This window comes from Echinops telfairi, unplaced genomic scaffold (genome assembly GCF_000313985.2).
Source record: "Echinops telfairi isolate 266 unplaced genomic scaffold, ASM31398v2 ScPeMD7_3533;HRSCAF=4204_0, whole genome shotgun sequence".
Lineage (NCBI taxonomy): Eukaryota > Metazoa > Chordata > Mammalia > Afrosoricida > Tenrecidae > Echinops > Echinops telfairi.
Window position 1 is genome coordinate 82,724,776 of NW_022107431.1, and position 20,727 is coordinate 82,745,502.

The 20,727-nt window shown below is 37.7% G+C and overlaps 1 protein-coding gene across 1 annotated transcript in view; it reads right to left on the reverse strand.

Moving 5' to 3' along the window:
- The window catches only part of HACE1 (HECT domain and ankyrin repeat containing E3 ubiquitin protein ligase 1), a 105,285-nt gene that overhangs the window by 14,061 nt on the left and 70,497 nt on the right, over positions 1-20,727 (reverse strand). The window contains 6 exon segments of the mRNA XM_045294315.1: positions 2,694-2,825; positions 15,189-15,385; positions 15,952-16,101; positions 19,368-19,455; positions 19,635-19,732; positions 19,828-19,939. Of these exon segments, the coding sequence (XP_045150250.1) occupies positions 2,694-2,825; positions 15,189-15,385; positions 15,952-16,101; positions 19,368-19,455; positions 19,635-19,732; positions 19,828-19,939 (777 nt within the window).

Below are 20,727 nucleotides of genomic sequence, written 5' to 3' on the forward strand. Positions count from 1 at the left end.
GTTGTCAAAAATGAAATGAAATGCAAAATGATCAATAACCGAGGCATTATTGAGCTGAAATGAAAAGGTGTGGGTCATTCTGAATCAGATAATTATATGGCTTACTACGTTGAATGAGAAATGGAAGAGGCATGGTGTCACATTCACCATCAAAAGCAAGATCTCTTCAGAAGCACAATGCTGTACGTGACAGAATAAGATCTACCCACCTCCAAGACCACCAACTTGGGGCTTTTACTTAGATTGACATGCCAATCACTAATGAGAAGCTGAAAAACTGAAGATTTCTACCAAGTTTTTCTGTCTAAAATTGATCAAACATGCAACCAAGATATATTGACAATTGCTGGTGATTGCAATGCAAAAAATGAAAACAAGAAGGATTAGTTGCTGGAAAACATAGAAACTATGCCAATAAGCAACACTGTGATAAACAGAGAAAAGACTGAAGTTGTCAAGGATTTCATTTTAATTTGGATCCACAAACAACATCCATGCAAACAGCAGTCCAGAAAGCAAAAGACATATGGCTTTGGGCACGTCCGTCACAAGAGTTTTCTTCCAAGTGCTCGAAAGTAAAACTGTCACTTTGCAAACAAAGGGCAGTCTGACCTAAGTCATGGTATTTTAACCACCCGGTATCCGTGTGCAAACCGGGCAATGAATAAAGCAGACCAAAGTGGAATGGATGCCTGTTCGTCAGGGGGTGGGGAAGGCATGTCCTGCAGACTGCCAGAAAAACAACACGTCTGTGTTGGAAGACGTCTAGTCACAATGCTTCTTGGAAGGAAGGGGAGATTTTGTCTCAGAAACTTTGGACATGGTATCATGTTTAATACAGTAGAGGGTCAGCAAAAGAAGAACCCCGCCACGATGGACTGAAATACGAGGGTGGGACAACACTGGGCTCCAAGATGAGGACAGCACAGTGCTCTGTCGACTACCCCTGTGGTAGCTATGGCTCAAAACCAACTCTGGGCTTCTAACAATAAGGCAAAGTTTTGGTCACGTATTTTGGTTATAGCTATTTGTTTTCTTATTCACATGTCCAGGAACTAACATACTTCTCTGTTTTCAACTGAAGTCAGACCTCAGTCGTGCCTCATTCGTTCCCAGGTATTCCTTCATTTAAAAATGCTAAACATACTTTTATATTATACTAATATACATAATATATTTAATAATAATCTTAACTATGCAAATATTAGGAATCCATGCTAAACCAAACCACTAATCTTAAAGTTAAAACCACAATAGGAGAAAGCTGTAATACATGATATCCAATGAAATTACGTAATTGACTTTAATATTAACTTTTCAATTTTTTCACTACTACACTAAACTGCGGTGTTGATAGCTACTGTTGAGAGTCAGCTCCCCCTCCTTGGGATCCCATGCATAACAGGTCGGAGCCATCTTGAAGGTGGTTGGTATGCTCCGGTCCAGTGGGCACCTCTTCCAGCACTAGATCAGAGGACATTCTATTGTGATTCAAACAGGTTTTATTGGCCAATTTTCAGAAACAGATCACCAAGCCTTTTTATGCATCTGTCTTACTTGGATGCTCCACTGAAGCCTGTCCACCATGGGTGATAGATACTGGATTTCATTAGGATATGAAATACTAATGGCATAGCTTCCAGAATCAGAGCAACATGTAAGCAACACAGTATGACAACTGACGGACAAATGTATACTAGTAAACTAAGATATGCTATGCATGACAAACTGAAAATACAGCTCAATATAAAAACTGAAGGTATGTATTAGTGTACTTATTCACATATTAAAATGAAAAATGGTCAAATTATTTTTGTGAGACAGGATAAAAACAAATAGAATATTTTTCTAAGAATCTAGAATTCCCAAATGATGGCAACAAATGTACAAATGTGCTTGACACAATGGATGTACATATGGATTGTGCTGAGTTGCACGAGCCCCCAATAAGATGATTTTTAAAAAGGAGAGCGAGAATCTAGAATTTCCTACTACAAATGATTTTTAACAGTACTGCCATCAAGTCAATGCCAACTCATAGTGACCCTGAGACGAGGGAGAAGTGACCCCGTAGGTTTCAGAGACTGAAATTCTTTATGGGAGTACTACGGTCTTTCTAAAACAGTGTTTTCTTAAAAGTCTGAAGACAGTGGATAAAGAAAAAAGCAAAAACGGAAGTGGAGAATAATGTATATTTAATCATAGAAAGTTAGAAATGCTTTTACATATTTAACAAAAGGGAGACAAGCATTCCTTGGGGACTAAACGGTCAAAAGCAAAAGTAAATAGATGGTAAAGTAAGGTAAAAAGGAAACACAAGAAACACCCTCTTAATCGGTTCTTCTTTCCAGAAATACAAGAAGTTAGTATCAGCATTTCTTACCTCATATAACCAAATAATAAATTCAAAAGTAGTATGAATATTGCTTATGGGAAAGCTGGCCGTCAATAACACTGAGACATTAGAAATGCATCTGTCTACCATCATCTCACATTAAGGAGCTGCTGCTTGGTAATTGCGCTTAAGACAAGCCCAACTGCAACGCTCAAAACAAGTCTTTAAACATAAACGTTAAATCATAATGTCTCCTTATGCATTATCCATTCATCACAGTCGTCAAAATTATTTCTAAAATATACCAACTGGAGTTTTGTGTGTAGTTAACAACAGAAGAACTGATATTTTTCCTTACCAATTCATATTCATCAAAAAGTTGGATAAGGGAAGGCGGGATGAACATATGAAATCCCTGTAAGAAAGCATTGATCTGAGGCTGAATGGCTCGTGTCATTCGAAGTTCAGTAACGAGCTGCACATATTCTGCCTATAAAGAAAAACAAGTAATTCTGTGATTTTTAAGAAACCTTTTTGCAGATTATTGTAATAAAACTTAATTGCTCATTTAAAGACCAATGCCTACAATTACATTAGTATTCACATAACTCAGAAAACAGTAAATCACCATTCACTAAGCTCTTTAACCCAAATTCCTAGTTAACCAGAAAAACAAACACTCACTGCCATCAAATCAATGTTGACTCACTCATAGCAGCCTCCTGCGGGTTTCCGAGACTCTAACTGTTTATGGGAGTAAAAAACCCAGTCTTTCTCCCTCGGAGCTGTTGGTGGTTTCAAACTGCCAACCATGAGGATTGCAGCCCAATGTATAACCACTATACCACCAGGGCTACTAAATTCCTGATTTTTCTCTCACATCCTATGTTAAGTGAATACTATCAGATTTACCTTTTTTAAAATGTTCATTATGACCTTCTCTCTCCACCTCCATTTTCAGCATCCTGGTCCAAGCTATTATCATCTCTCACCTGGATTAATACATGAGCTGGTATCCTTGCTTCCAATCTTGCCTTTGCACTGCTTCTCCTTCATGGTAAAGTGATTTTTTAACACAGCCTAATTCACACCTCTTCAAACACCTGACCATGGCTTCCTATGACACCTCCAGTCAAAGTCAGAGTCCTCACCCAGTCTACAAAGTCGTTTTCCTGATCTCATGTTCTTCCGCTCACTCCTCCGGATTCAACTCTAGCTTCACTGGCCTTCCTGCAAGTCGTTCAGGCTTCAGGCTCGCAGTCTTTATTCATCCTGGTCTCTCTTCCTGAAATGCCTTACAATGTCATCTCCCTACAGGGAACGGCTTCATTTGTTCATGAACATGTAACCCACCCCCTTCAAAAGTGGCTGTCTTAAAATTATTTAATAAAATGATGATGAATGAACACACACATTCATCAAACTCATCTAATACATACATAGAATTTGCTGAAATGGCTCCTCTTTAAACAAAACCCATTCTATTCTAAGTTAGATAAGCAATTGACAAACAAGCCTTTTATTTTAAAAATATATCCTCATCATCCTAAAATCTCTTAAAATTCAACTGGCAATAAAAGATATATTTTGGCTCAGACGAGAAGCAATTATCAAAGATACTTATCAGCCATATTATCTCTATACTTTTTTAAATAACTTCTAAGCAAAACTTCATGTGTTAAAGCAATATGCTGCATAAAGTTCTCACCTCCCAGGAATGAATATATACACAGAAGAGAAAAAAACAACAACCCTGTTTTAGCCCCTTCCCTTTATTCTTTCTTGGCACTAATCTGATGCAGTGTTCAGAAAAAGAAAAGAAAAGAAAGCAGGCACTGAGCCAGCAAGTTATACATGACTGCTGGCTATGAGTTCTCAGTACCGCTCAGAGCACAGAAGCGTCCCTGTGGAGTCCTCGCCACCCTCGCCAGCCTCAGGTGGCTGCTGTGCGACCTGGCACAGGCCAAGCAGCCATCTTCGCTATTCTTCCTTTCCACGTGCCCAAACCCCACTGCTACCACCTAACGGGCTTCCTCCAGCATGCAGGAATCAATCAATTACAAGCTACATCCAGCTCATTACTGTACAGTAGCAGAAATGCACGTCAAACACTCAGACCAAAGCATGCACTAGCTAGCTCTTCTGTGTCCTACTAGAGAGATAATAATATGTATTTAACACACTTCCAAGTATGATCAGCAGCGAGTTTACCATTATCCCATGATTGTCTTTTCGTTTCTTTTGGCCTTAACTAAAATTGTAGCTGGAGTATGTTGTATTTTTCTACCCTACTTATCCATTAATCCTCTATCTACGTGTTTATGGTGCTATTTGGAAGCTGTTGGGCGCCATCAATTTGATTCTGACTCATAGTGATCCCAAAGTAGAAGGGCCCCATAGGGTTTTCTAGGCTGGAATCATTACAGGGTTTTCTCCTACCAAGCTGCATGGTAGATTTAAACTGCCACCCTTACAGTTAGAGGCCAGGAACTACAGCGGCACGCCACCGGGCCTTTGTGAGATCTAATTGTCCTTAAACAGGAATGGCTTTCCCCTAGAGTGTGCCTTTTATAATCTCAGTTTCAAGATTTTTACAAATTATGAAGTAAGAAAATGAAAGATTTGCCATTTGCTCAAGTACTCGCTACCTGCTTTGTTTGCCATTGCATGCCATCTCTACAAGCATGCGGCGCATCAACCAGGAACTGGACCTGGGTCTCGCACATGGAGGGAGGGATTTGACCACTGAACCTCCCGCTGCTTTCATTGATTCCTATCATTTCCCCAAACATTCTTTTTTTAAATTACTTTTTATAAGTATATTAATCTCTTTTTTTGTAATCCTCTTCTGTTTCTTCCGATATTATTTATTTTCTACATTTATTATAATAAGTCTGGTCTATAGTTATTGCATTATCAATTTATGAAAACCAGCTCCTTCAGGTCCCAGTCTCTGTATTAATTAAGCAATTGGTTTAAATTATTTTTTAATATAAAATAATACAACCCAACTTATTACAAACTCTCCAGTTACCCAGATAGATGAAAGATAATTGCATCCAAGTAATAAAACCATCTGAATCTGAGTTTTTCTAAGACACCAGGTCACATACATAATATATAAAGTGCATATGTAATGGATAGTTATCCCCGACTTCTTAAAGAGTACAAAAATGGAGTAACACAAAGTGAGCATTACCACTGTGGACATTTGCCAGGCTTAAAGGCTATCAACATCCATTACTATGATGAGCTAGGGTTTCCATTGTTCCCATTGTGTAGAAACACATTTGTTTCATTTCTATTATCTATGACAGTACCCCAGTGACTCACTTTATACACTTGCATACTATGTCAAATATTTTACATGTTTTAAGGAAACTGTGCGGACAAGTATGACAATGGATGCACAGAACTCTAAGAACTCACAAAATTAAACTTCAAAAAAATAACCCTAAGACCCCACTTTATTCAAAAGTGGTATAACTTGGAGAAAGAAGGGCTGTCTTTCATCGCCCACGGTGACATCTATGAGAGTCATTTCTGCTACCAAATGAGTTTTGTTGTCAATTGTTAGAAGGTGCAACATAATACCAGAGGATACAATGTAAACTGGAGAACCAACTAAGGAATCCGTACTTTAAACTGGTGAACAGCTACGATGACCTACAGAACGTGTCAGATGTAGACACCCTCAGCCTAAAGGCCAGGTGCTGGTAGGAAATAAAGCCCTCACACCTTTGTTCCCGTTTAACTTCTGACCCCAAAAGCTGAAACATGAGAGGCAAACATCAGTAACTGCAGAGGGAAAACTAAAAGTATTAAGCCTAGGAAGACCCAACTTTCAAAGATCATGCTCCAGTTGCATGGCTAGCTACAGAAAAGCTGTTTCAAAACCTTCCAGACTAAGTGTACACCAGATAACATCCCAATACTTCTTCTCAAAGAGCTCCCCAAATTTTTTTTCAGTTTGAAAGTTTTATTGGCATATACTTCAAATTTCACACTATTTAATGATTCGGTCATATTAAGAAGACTTACGCAATCATTACCACAATCTGCCTTCTCGTGCTCATTGTTAACTCCTCATTTCACCGGAAAGCTCCCTTGCCATGCCCGTAGGTAATTACTGATCCAGTTCCTAGAGATTTATCTACCTTGGATTTCATTTACAGAAAATCATACAAACAGGAAGCAAGCAAACAAAACATCAACGACGAAACAAAACAAAGAAAAACCTCCATCAAAAGAAAGAAGAAAATATTAAAACTGAAGCAACTTTAAAGTGGTTCAAAAGAAAAATTGAATGATAAAGTATTCCATTTTAACCTAACTACATTGGCCACAATGGACTTTGCAATGCACTCTGTCTGACAGAAAAGTTATTCACCTCTCGGGACTATGCTCAAAAATTCCCTAAAAGCGTCATCCATGTGGGGACTCTGCCAACCGATTTTGGGCTTCCACTGTCATCCATAGCCTTCTACAAACCATGTGTTCCAATTTTAAGCTCTGATACAATTCCCTCCGTTGGAATTGGATTTTACTACTTACAGTGCATACATCACACAGGTTGGTGTGCTTCTTTCATGTGAACTTAGTTGATGGCTCACTGAGATGGCTGCTTGTTTAAAGACAGACCTGTAAGGACCCAGATGCTATTCTTGCTGACAGCCAGGCACCATCTGGTTTCTTCGCCACTCTTTGCTATAGCACTCATATCTTCAGTGATCTATTTATGAGGAAGAGTATCAAGTAGGGCCATGTCATAAGAGCTAATTGTTCTTGAACTGGGACTAGAACTAAGTAACAGCCCCAAATTGACTCAATATATTTATAGTCTATATCTACTCTAGTTCACTATAGAGCTATCATTTTCTTTTTGTGGTTGAGAACTTTATAAATCATCCCCTGGGATAGAAGGTATCTCCTGATGTTGCAGTGAGGTGCAACTAGGCCTGTGAAGACCCACAGTGACTCTCTGCACAACAGGACAAACACCGCCCGGTCCGCCGCCATCTGCACAACTGTTTCTGTGGCTGAGTCCACTGCAGGAGTCACCCTTTCTCACCACCACCACCCCCCCTTCACCCAGCACGAGGTCCTTCCCCAGGGACCAGTCTCTCCTGACAACGTGTCCAAAGCGTCTAAGCATTATCCTGGCCGTACTTCTTCCAAGACAGATTGATATGTCCTTTTAGCAGTCCACAGTTCTTTCAACAGTTTTCTCCAGCACAATTCAAATGCAAATGCATCAGTTCTTCAGCCTTCCTCATTCCATGATTCCATGTCCAACTGTCACATGTGTGATGCTGCAATGGAGAATGCCATGGCTGGGGTCAGGCAGACCTCAGTCCTCAAAGGAACAGCCTTGCTTTTCCATACTCTAAAGAAGAGGTCTTGGGTAGCAGATGCACCTAATAGAACTTTTTATCCATTTTCGTAAAATCTTTTTTCTCCGCTTGTCTTTTGATCTCTTGACTGCTGCTTCCCCGAGCACTGACGGAATCCTTGAAAGAGTCAACCTTTTTTCCATTGATCACAATGTTACTACTGGTCCTAGAGAGAGGATTTGGGTTCTCTTTCCATTGAGTTGTAATCCATTCTGAAGGCAGCAATCCTTGATTTTCATACACAAGTGCTTTAAGTCCTCTTCACTTTCAGCAAGCAAGGCTGTGTCCTCTGCATATTGCAGGTTGTTCATAAACCTTCCTCCGATCCTGATGCCGCACACTTCGTCACATAATCCAGCTTCTCTGATGATTTTCTCAGCATACAGATTAAACAAGTATGGGGAGAGAGGTTACCACCCTTAAGCACACTTTACTGATTTTAAACCATTCCGTATCTCCTTGATCCAAATGCCTCAGGATCCATGTCTAAGTTCTTCATGAGCACGATGAGTGTTCTGCAATTTCTTTTCTTTTCAAGGCTATCCATAGTTCATCACGATGCCTTTGCATAGTGAATAAAGCACAAGTAAGCATTCTTCTGGTATTCTTTGCTTCCAGCAATGATATCCCTGCTGTTCCATGTCCTCTTCTGAACTCAGCTTGAACTTCTGGCAGGTCCCTATCAAAGTACCGCTGCATCCGTTGTTGGATGATATTAAGCAAAATTTTACTTGCATGCTTTACCAATGATATTGTTCTATAGTTTGAGCATCCTGTTGGGCCACCTTTCTTTGGAATGGACACAAATATGGAGCTCTTCCAGTCAGTTGGCCCAGTAGCTGCCTTCCAAACTTCCTGGCATAGAGAAGAGTACTTCCAGTGCTTCATGAGCTGGCTGAAACATTTCAATTAGTATTCTATCAATTCTTGGAGCCTTGTTCTTGGCTAACAGACTCAGTGCAGCTTGAACTTCTTCCTTTGTCACCATTAGTTCTTACTCCTGAAATGATGGAATGTCCACTAGTTCTTTTTGGTACAGTGACCCTGTGTATTCTCTCCATCTTCTTTTGATGCGTCCTGCATCATTCACTACTTTGACCCTGGTGTCTTTCATGACTACAAATCGAGGCTTGCATGTTATTGAGTTCTTTCCGTCAGATATGCTGAACTTGTTCTCTATCCTTTTGGCTTTCTACTTCTATGTCTTTGCACAGTTCATCCTGGTATTTGGCTTTGCCTTCTTGAGCTTGCCCTTCAGAATTTTCTATTCAGGTTTTTGAATCCATCATTTCTTTCATTAGCCTTAGCGACTCTACAATTAAGAGCAAGTTTCAGAGTCTATTCTGACATTCACTTTGATCTTTTCTTTTGTTGCCGTCTTTTTAATCACCTTTGTTTTCTTCAAGTATGATGTTTGTCATGTCCTCCCACACCCTCATCAGGTCTTCTGTCCTTGGTGTTCAACGTATAAAATCTGACCTACTGATAGTGTCATTAATTTAACCAATGATACTGAATTTAAAACATAGTCGAGAACTAGAAATCATACAAGTTTGGATCAACTTTTCAGACTTGATCCAAAATCTATTCAGATTCATTGTTGACTTGTATAGATTAAACTCTTAAGGGATTGGACATTATTTACAAAAACAATCAAAGTTAGGGAGAGAGCAAAATTTCAAAACACTCATTCACCAAGGCAGAACCATGCTTACCAGAATAATACATGTCATAAATTTTAATGTTTTCAAGCTTTGAATCTATTATGTCTTCAACGGATTGAATGGGGAGCGCAAACATCGTTGAAAACTGACACGTTTCTTGAAAGCGATTTCTCTTACTGGAAATCTTTTTCGTGCTCCCTTCGATAGGTCAGCTGGTAGAGCAGAGGACTATAGAATTAATTCATCTGAAAATCTTTTTCACTATTCCATAAGAGAGTTCTTAAGTAAATTACATTTACTTAAGAATAAGAGTTAGAGCTTTCAGAAGGTACTAGACATTTGTTCCTCAGGAGACTGACAGACTTGGTCACGTGTATACTGTCCGCAGCAGGTGTCTTTTGGTTTGTTTGCTTTCCCCTCGCAAGTAACATTCTAAACGGCATAGTCTTTGGCATAGTTCAATTTACTGTTTATTACTATTTGGTAATAAAATCTTCCGAGTTTAGGTTCTTTATTATTGCTCTGCTCCATAAGAATTCTCATTGAGAAGCTCCACCGAAAACTCAAAAGAGATACCATGGTTCTTTGATAAAATAAGTAGTTCTAATGCACTCTGGGGACAGAGGGCAAAAAACACACATTTTATTCATTTTTGCTAAATGCACAAATACACCCCCTTACATAATATTTTAATTACTGTGCTAGGCTAATTTTTCTACAAGCTGCTGACTTAAATTAATACTAATTAAACTACAAAACAAGAAGACCTAACAACTTAATGGTTTTCACAATGAACTGTTGAGGCAATGTGCTACACAATGATCATCTTAAATAAACACGCCACTTTGATTGGTTGTTTTCCAATTGCCAAAGGGATTGCCTAACTTGAGCCCTAGTGGCATAGTGTGTTAAGCTACCAACCACAAGGTTAGCTGTTTGAAACCACCAGCAGCTCTATGGGAGAAAGACGAGGCTTTCCACTCTTATAAAGAGGTACTATCTTGGAAACCTACAGGTAACTATCTAAGTCAGAGTCAACTTGATGGCAGTGAGGTACCTAACTAGAGATACAGGACTTCTTGACCATGATTGTATAATTATCCCATACTTGTATTATATAACTACGATCAAAAGTAACGTACTGGACTATTCTATACATATAACTAAAAACAAAACAAAACGCACTGCCACTGAGCCAATTTCAACTCACAGACAACCCATATCGGGTTTCTGAGACTATAAATCTTTACAGGAGCAGACAAACTCTCCTGTGAAGTGGCTGGTCGGTTTGAACTGCCAATCATGAGGTTAGCAGCCCAACATTTAAACCAAAATACTGCCAAGAATCCTTACACAAGGCATTAAAGAAATTAAACAGGAGGGGAAATAAAAAAATAAACAGAATGGTAAGATTTAACTGTAATATGGAAGGACAGGTGAATAAGGCCAAATTTTCTCACTAAAAATGTCGACATGCATGGTTGCTCTATTCCCCAACAGTTTTATTTAACTTCATCATTTCCACACGTTATATGTGTTTGGGCATTAGTTATGAAGCGCTATTTTCAAAAAATAGAGTAACCAAAAGGAGTGTATTTTATCATGTAGTATTTTTCAATAATTTACTATTTACAAATGTACTCTTATTTCTAAGTCACAAAGCAGTCACAGGGATTGATAGTCTGCTAAAAATCCTATTACTTCAGACTCCTTGGAACAAATTTAATCATTGAAAATAGTGATCCTTCATGTTATCATTTTACAGATTTGGTGATCTTTAAAGTGAATGTTTTGGACCTATTAATTAAAACTCAAGGAAAACTGTGTTCTCCTTGTTTACAGGAAAACAGTGAAGATAATTTTAAAACTGCCTAGTAACATACGCATATACTCAATATATTAGACTTGAATTATTTTTAAAGTTTTCAAGGTTAAAAAATAACCTATCACAGTATACTTTCCTGAAGATGTTAATAAAAATTCACTTTAAATCAATAATCTCTACGCACAAGGCTATATTTTGTGCTTTTATGATGAAGGCTTCAAAAAGTTCGCGGAAAGTGAAATTAAAAGATGATGGTTTTTGCACAAACTTTTTGAAGTATGTGCATTCAAACATGTTTGTACGTGAACTAAATCAAGCAATAAAGTATATTAACTACATAAAAAGGAAATGGGGAGAACATACTGAATTTGTATTTGCTACCTCAATCACATATACTGCTTTAGTCACACAGACTTTGATTTAAACTGAGAGTTGACCAGTTACCACTTTCGAGACCTGAGGCATTTATATATCATCTAAAGAAACAGTATTACAGCTAAGAATTCAGGCTTAAAATTTACAGATTTACTGGGTCACATTTCAGTTGTGCCACTTGTTAGCCATGTATTTCTGGAGGAAGCTACTTAACCCCTCTCTATACCCTCAATCTGCACGTGATAGTGCGCTAAAGTATTACATTAATATACATAAAGAACTTCAAACAATGCCAGTCCCATTAAAAGCACCCAATAAACATCAGATGTTTTTAAAGCTGTTTCCACAGCTAATAAAGAGAAATAACAATCCCAAAAGGTTGTCATGTGAAATGAGAAACGGACAAGAACACAGTTCAAATGCATGAAGCATATCCAGTGTTTACTCACGGGCATCAAGCCTATTCCAACTCAAAATAACCCGGTAGGAAAGAGAAGAACTCTCTATAGGATGGCAAGACCAAAAATCATTACAGGAGTGCCAACAACTGCATCTTTCTCCCAAGGAGGGGAGCAGCTGGTGGCTAGGAACTGCCAACGCTACAGGTAGGAGCCCAAGACTAATTCACCAATCGAGGCCACTAGATCTGCTAGAGAGAAGTTACTATTATCAATAGAAAGTAACACTGAGGATAATACAGTGGGTGCAGATGTAGGTTGGCAATGACACCAGTCACTCAAGAACTCAACCCGTAAAATGGTAGTTACTCTCGAGTCCTTCCTGTCTCATCTTCCCACTCAATTACCAAGTTTTAGAAGTTCTAGATATCCTCAAAAGCTGAAAATGAACCCATTTGCTCCATTCTCATTTCCAAAGCCTTATTATAGCCCTCATGTAGGCTTTCCTCAGAACAACGTCTCAGCCTTCTACTTCAGCCCATTCTCCACATGCCAAGCTGCGTCTGATTTAAAACAAAGCAAAACAAAATTCTATCCTATCATTTCTTTCTTGATTATATGCAATTATCCCCACAGCCTTCAGAAGTTGTTTTGTCTTTTGTCAGAATTGCAAAGTCTCTCAGGATTTGGTCCCGTTCCACCCCTCCCACTTCTTCATTTTTCCACTTGGTTACTTTTCAATATAAGTCAAGCGCCACAATTCTGAGCTACTGTGTCATGCTCTGTTATCTATGCAGGGTCTTTCCTTCTCCCTTTACTTACTTCCCCTGAGTGACTACTTAACATTTCTCCTCTGAAATTTCAACTTCCATGTTGAATTCCCCTGCATTCTCTGATGTTCTGCCCCTCTCAACTCCCCTTTCTCTCTCCTCCCAGCCTGGATAGATGTTATGGTTAGTATGGTATGAATTTCAAGGCAAAAGAGATGTCAATATTGAAAACTCATTAAGTTTTCAACATGAAACAGTCGGCATGAGCAACAGAAGACTGGCTGCATTTAGCTTACTCTTCAGTTCCAAGAGCTAGAACTGAAGACCTAAGCACAAATGTCTATGATTTCAGTTTTGGTGTCCCAGGAGACTGCTTTTCTGGTGAGAAGTGTTGTATTAAGAAATTCACTTCACCACAGTTATAAGTACATTTCTAAGATGGTTTAATCTGTGGATAAATCAGATCACTCATTTAATAAGCATTAAATATTTAAGCAGCAACAGGGACACTAGACTCTTCCTGGTAATATTACAAATGAAGAGGCTCAATTTATTGTGAAATATATTTATGAAAGAAAACTGAAAGCTGAGTCTATGCAGCACTGATTAGTTAATGAGGTCCTGTTTCTACCTCCATTATCAGAATATTTAAAACTCAGGTTAGCTATAATTAATTTAGTGGAGAATAATTAAACTTAAAAACAAAAGTTTCAAACTCGTTAATGTGCTAAAAGTACTCTAACCTCAGACTAGACTAACAAATAAAGAATATACTCTCTGAGTTAATAAACTTTTTAAAAATCTACACAAAACCCATGCCATTTCCTGGTAGGAACTGTCAGTATTATTCTAACTCTGTATCATACCACTGTGAACATGGGTCTGCACACAATACACAGGGGCTTCCCAAAAGTCCATGGAAAATAGAATTAAAAGATGATGGAATTTTTCTCACAATTTTTAGAAGCTCCCTTATATATCTGAAAGAATGACCAGCCCACTTGTTAGATATCATAAATTCAGAGGCAGGAGTCATGTTTAAAGTTCTCTGGTGTACAGTAATCATGTACTTAATAAAGAGTGTAGGATTTCATTTACCCTTAATTGAAGGCAGGTCTCCAGTGTAAAATAAAATAACAAATGCACCACAAGGTGAACAATCTAACAATTAGAAGATTGTAGGCATACTTTCCGTCCCTGGAACGCTTCTTTGGATTATTTGGTATGACTGTAAGCAGCTCTCCTGTGTTAGGACCAGAGGGGCCTGGTGACACAGCAATAACATAGTGAGCTGCTCACTGCAAGATCAGCGGTTGGAACCACCTGCCGCTCTGTGGGGAAGAGATGAGGCTTTCCACTCCTGTAAAGACTTTTGGTTACAAAAAATAATATTTTTAATTGGTAGTTTACTAAGTAATATAATCAACAGAACAGTTTCCTGGGCATTGTTCTAAATAATGAGTTAGCTTTTTTGTTTTGTTTTGTTTTTTGGTTTTTTTTAATAATGAGTTAGTTTTGAAGCTGTCTGAGAATTATAATCCAACTGCAGGAAGGGGTAAAGTTTTCCTCATATTTCACCGAAAGTTATTACTGGTGATCACACAGATCTGTAACTCAAGTCCAGATCTTTTTACTCCAAATACCCTACACTAGGTATCGAATATATGGGAAGCATGAGGTTACCATGAGTTAAAGCCAACTCACTGCAAGCCCTCCCCTCACCATCGTCACAGTACACTGAAGTCACACTCTGACTTTCAACAGGGAACTGTATAGCACAGGCCAAGATACAAAAGTCATATGTACAAACAGGAAAGAACAAAATAAAACTTAAAAGTTGTAAATACAAATTTAAAAAATCAAATAGTAAAGAAGTCTGTCAAATTTACTGGATCTCACATGAACAGTGATTATTAAAAATATTATATTGATCTGGGTTCATTATTTCTTATCAAATTTACATCTGTCCAGTTTATACGATGATGGCATCTACTAAATTGTGCCCTAGGCTGCTTCAAGAACCAGCCAGCATTGCTAGCACGATCATAAAATGATCCTAATATAATGTTGGAGAAACTGACCTGATAGGACGGCGTTGGTACTTTAAGCAAGGAAAAGGCGAGGCTATCTACTCCCAGGAAGAGTGGCAGTCTTGGAAACCCACAGGGCAGTTCTAGCCTACCCTATAGGGCGACAGGGTTCCTCTGTGTTGGAACTGATTCGAGGGTAGTGAGTGTGGGTTTGTTTTGTTGTTGGTGTTGTTGATTTAAATGTTTTATTTGTTATAAAACCATACAGTATAACTCTTTCTAATAAATATCAGGAGAGCTCAAAGTAGTTAGAAAATGACCAGAAGAGTTTAAAGTAGTTAGAAAATGATCAGTGCCAAGTTACAAACAATGGCCAAGATAAAAACTCAAATACCTACTTTGTTATCTTGTGTCACAAGAATACTTCCACCCCCAGGTTTCAAAGGCACCTCCTCCATGGCTCCGAACACATCAGTCTCAACAGAAAAAGTCAGTTCTAGCCCCAGATCACTAATATCATTGTCTAAGATCCACTGCAAATTTTTGGCATATTCTGGATCAATGGATGCCACATCTTGGTAATTTACAGGAATACCTTAAATAAGAAAAGAGGGGGAAAAGCCAGCATATAATGGTTATGTAACTTTTTTTGGCCTTTCCTTGTCTGTTTAATGGTTAAACACTGCCCTCTACAGATATTCTTTAAAACTACAAAATATAATTCAATTCACAGCACAGTTTAAATGGGTGACAGACAATTCCAGTATTTCAAAATCTGTTCAACTAAGCTTCTTTATCACACTTCCGCACTTCTCACAATATAATTGTCCTACAAAAATGTCATTATGAAATCATTATGAAAATCAAAGATGAAAAGTATCTTAAGTACTTCATATTAAGATGCATTCCTGACATAACATACACACACTTTAAATAGAAGGGAAAGCTTGCAGCAGAAATGTCAAAAGTATAGGCCTTTTTTATTTTTTATTCCAGGCCCCTACGCGCTTTATGCACATAGACAGTCTCAAGTCAAAATAAAAATGTTATCCAAACATTGTTAGCTAATCCAAAAGGTTATCACTAGCCTATGTAGCTTTTCCCTGAAAATTGTAAGAAGAGTACTTTAAAAGAATGTTATTAGGAACAAGAGAAACATACCAAGAATGTGCTTGTAGAATGATCTTGTAAAGTAAATATTGACCAACTGTCTATGATTCAGCGCTAACCCCAAAATTTGTCCAGCAAACCGGAAATAATTCAAATGATCGGGATTGACATAGGAGTTGCTGTTGGGCTGGAAGGTTGTTCCTGTCAAGAAAAACACAAAATGGTTTATTCTTAATCTACATGCAGGAAAGAAAGATAATGTAGGTAAACTAATTCTCACACAATTTCCGCAAATACAAGGTTATAATATGTATAAACTTTCAAAGGAATGCCCTTTGTGCACTATATGAATAAGTAGTGAAACTGGAGGTACAGAAGATAATCATTAATTCACCACATGAACTTATCTGGATCTTTGTGCAGAGAAAATTTTTAGAATACTGAAAGCTGGAAGATAAGTCAGAGAGACTCTGGAAATAATCTATAAAAATACCAGTCACACACACACAAACACACACACACACACACACACACACACACACTCATTTTCCTAGACACTGTCACGATAACTACTAGGCTGTGCAGTGAGTAGACAGGACTCATTCGCTTTTACTTACAGCTGCACTCACTAGGGTTTGGTTCTTAAGGAATAGAGCAAGATTAGGAAAAAAAATTTTTTTATGTACAACTACTATTAATGTTAGGTTTAGTCAATGAATTTAGAAGAAAAGTCACACAAAAAATTGCTTTAATCCATAAAATAACTCATTGTTTTTTGAGATCAAAAAAGGGACCCCCACACCCAGGTCAAAGTCAAAATGACAACGGTGACAAACAGTGGCCATATTGTCAAAATCGAGGGCAATGGAAAAGGCCAAAGTCAGCACTACGCCTCTCGTTTTCTGTGATGACCATTAGCTAAAATTACAAGTTCATTCATTCATTCAACACGTATTTAGTAAGTTTATGGTATATACTACATTGGAGGTAGTTGGACTAAGAGAAAAAATAATAAATTACAAATATTTAATGAAGTAGCATCAAAAAAAAATAAAACAGAAAGAAGTATTGAAATGTAAAATATGTGACCATTCAATATTTTCATTTTGGTAGCAATCTACTCTGTATTTCATTAACTTTTGATTTACTAGTTATTACTGGACTGGATTCAACTGCCATGGCCAGCTTAGGTAGCTACAAAGTGAAAATCTAGACACTTACAGCTGAATAATTTAAATGGTCCACATGAAACTAGCCACTCACTAGTAAATAACTTTTCAGAATCACTCTCAGTTACAAGGAAAGACTGATATTAACAAACAAAGCAAAGTTTTGTTAGATGAAGAAAAGTATCCACTAAGATATAACTATTGATGTCCTCCCATCTGGAACAAAGAAGAGTGAGGAAAATCAGAGACTCCAGGACACAATTAATCCAAAGGACTAATTGACTACATGAACCACAGTCTCCACCAGCCTGAAAAAGAAGCACTAAACAGTGGCCAGCTACCACTACAGAGGTTCTGGACAGAGTGAGGAGCAAATTCACAGCCAAGTTCAGCATCATAAAAAGACCAGACTTACTGGTCTAATGGAGACCAGGAGAACCCCTGGGAATGTGACCCTTGGACGTAAGCCTTCAAAAGCCTTTAACTGAACCAACTCTCAGAGATCATATTTCAGCCAAACAATAGATCAGTAAAGTGAACCATTCACACCACTTCCATACTCACGATTAATCCCTAAATATTAATTTTCATCATATCTACTAAGCAAAGAACATGAAATTATTTGATCTATAGTTCAATTTACTAATAAGTGTGAACCCAAATAGAACACTGAAATAAATCACAATATTCATAGTCTAAGCGCTTTAATATATGTTGTTATAAATTGCTAGCATGAGGAAATACTTCTAATGATTCGACACCAAACTGTTTTTGAAGTATGAAACTAAATAAATGGACTCAAAATAAGAAACTACTTTAAAAAGAAACAAGTATAAAATATAATGTCCTAATATTAAGCCTATCTTCAAAAATTAGGCCTAAATAACTAAACTTGGTACCTCATAGAACTTATAACAAATTACAGATATCAAATTCACTTCAGGGTAAATAATCAAAGCTTACAGAGATTAAGTGGCAAGTCCCACATTTTTAAGTCATCTCAAAGACTCATGTGTGCCTGAGGGGTCCCAAAAAACCTTCGGTACTCTGGCATCACTGCGGCCCACCTCCTGGCCTGTCCTAGACTCATTCTTCTTCTTAGAGGAAACATTCTCTTTATAAAACAATTTAAAGATTGAGGAGAGTGTGGTATGCATAATTTTCAGGGGGGGGGGCGGGTACTGTGTGAGCATTTCAAAACTATAACCTTAACCTTTACTTAGACTTATCTTTATTAAGTAAACGCGCTCTTAAATATATCTCGCACAAATGAGAAGTAACCATTTCCATCTAGTCAAACCACAACTCTAGAGGTTGTAAGCACCATTAAAAGAATTTGTCGACAGTTTCCTATCTGTACTACTGTACTATACAGTTAAACAAGAGCTTTTGGGATGCCAGCCCTTGATCTCTTAGAAAAGAACAATAAATAGGGTCACTATATATAATTACATGGAGCCCTGATGGCACTGCTGGATAAGCATTGGATCTAAGTCCAACTCACCAGCTGTTGAGTGGGGAAAAGATGCTCCACAAAGATTTACAGCCTTGGAAAACCTACAGAGGGTCACTATGAGTCAGAAACTGCTTGATGCCGGTGGGCTTTTGGCCTACGTAATTATACCTACTGACATGGTTAGGTTCCAAAGACCAGGTCCTTGTGCACAATATGCCATTATGTGAAAACAGAGAATGACTACAGCAGATCACAAAATAGAGGATGACTAATGTACCTTCCAAAGTATGTCATTACACAAATGTCAAACAATTAAGAACCATGACGCAGTCAAATGGACACATAGGTTGGCATTTGCTACTGCCAGGCCTATAGCGTTATAGTGCAAAATACTCAGATAAACTATCAAAAATGGGAAATGTATATAATGGGAGGGTCCATAAGTGAGCTATTGATGTGGGCACTAAGATCCAACACCACAACTTCTAAAATTTGGCTTTTAGGATTAATAAAAAAAATTCCCATCTACTGCTACTATTCTACAAAAGGCAACTTTAACAAAATATTTTACTTAAATATAGACAAATGGAAACTCCTTCAAGGCTAGCTCCCAGTTGGAATTAACATGGGAACTGAATGATCAGATAAAAGAATATGCTAGGCAGAATCAGGCTCCACTGATTTTCTCTTTCAGTAACTGTATGACTGCAGACATCTGAATTTCACTTTCTTCTACTATGCAGTGGGAATACTCTAATTCCCAAGGCTACTGTCGAAACCAAAGGGTAAAAAGTAACTTTAAAAAAATCACAGAAAAAAGTCATCTAGACCAACAGACTTACCATCAGCTGACTGGGTAAACAATGCATAATCAGGATTGACTATCTCATTAGACAGAATATCAAACCACTCACGCACCACACCTTGACCCTGAGTTCAGAAAAATAAAATTAAGCATCAAAACAAATATATGGGAAATGTTTTCTATGTAATAGCAAAATTAAATTACATTAAGTTTCTTTCATATAAATTAAATATTAAGCTTTATTCAATGACATTTCAATCATTTATATACAGTGATCTCTAAATAGCTTATTTTTTATACTCACCATGCCTTCTTCTCCATGGAATCGTACAGCAATCCCTTGTTTTAGTTTTGCACAATTTGCTTTTGACACAACTTCACAGCTACTCCTAAAAATAGAATCTAAATATGTAGCGCTGATTAATTTTACATAATAAATTTTGTAATAAAAAATACTTTCTGCCTCACATGTAGAGTCATTTCTTTGTTAAACATACCTCTGTGAACCAGCAAGATATCGTTTTCATTCACTGGCCTGTGTACCATGTCTGAATCTGGTTGTCCTGAATGCAAATGTTCATAGAACCATTCACAGCGATCTTTAAATGGCTATAACCCCACCGCCCCAAAAAAAAAAGACAGAGAAGGAAACTATGTTAGCAGTGTTTCAGTTACCTACTTATCAGATTTACTTAACCACTGTGTTAAGTACCCTTCCTACAAATTTTCAACCTTATATTTTTATTTATAAGTGACACTAGATAATGTTCTAACATTTCAACTATTTACCCAAAAAAGGCAGCTCCTTGCCTAAAAAGCTTTAAAAGTGAATGTGCTTTCTAAAATTTCATATTATTTTCAACAGAAGACTTGATAAATTAGATTTATCCAAGAACTTAATGCCAGATATGTAATTGAACACAATTACTCTCAATTTCCTTTAAGTCCAACAAGGCTTATAAGAACAAATTGTCACAATCATTAAAGAATTATATTATCCCATTCCATTTAATTTTTCATCAAGATAGTCTTTTCACTTAACTCTATTCATATCTTCTGGGGAAAAGTGAGCAGCCTGATCCGGCCTCTTGAACTGTTAAAGTCTCTACTTTTTGTGGATCTGTCAGCTAAGCAAAGTGCAGGTGATCTGTAATTTTTATGATTAATCACAAAGTACTACTGAGGATCTAGTGGGCTTATACTCAATTAATATGGCACTCCCATACTAATCCCTTTTGCTACATAATTTTGGATTTCATACTCCTATGGCTAGAGTACCACGTTGGAAGCCGTCCATTACCTGCTAATAAGTGAGGGGCCCCAGTGATATCATGGTTACAAGCTGTGCCACTAACCGCAAGGTCAGCAGTTGGAAATCACCAGCTGCTCTGCGGGGG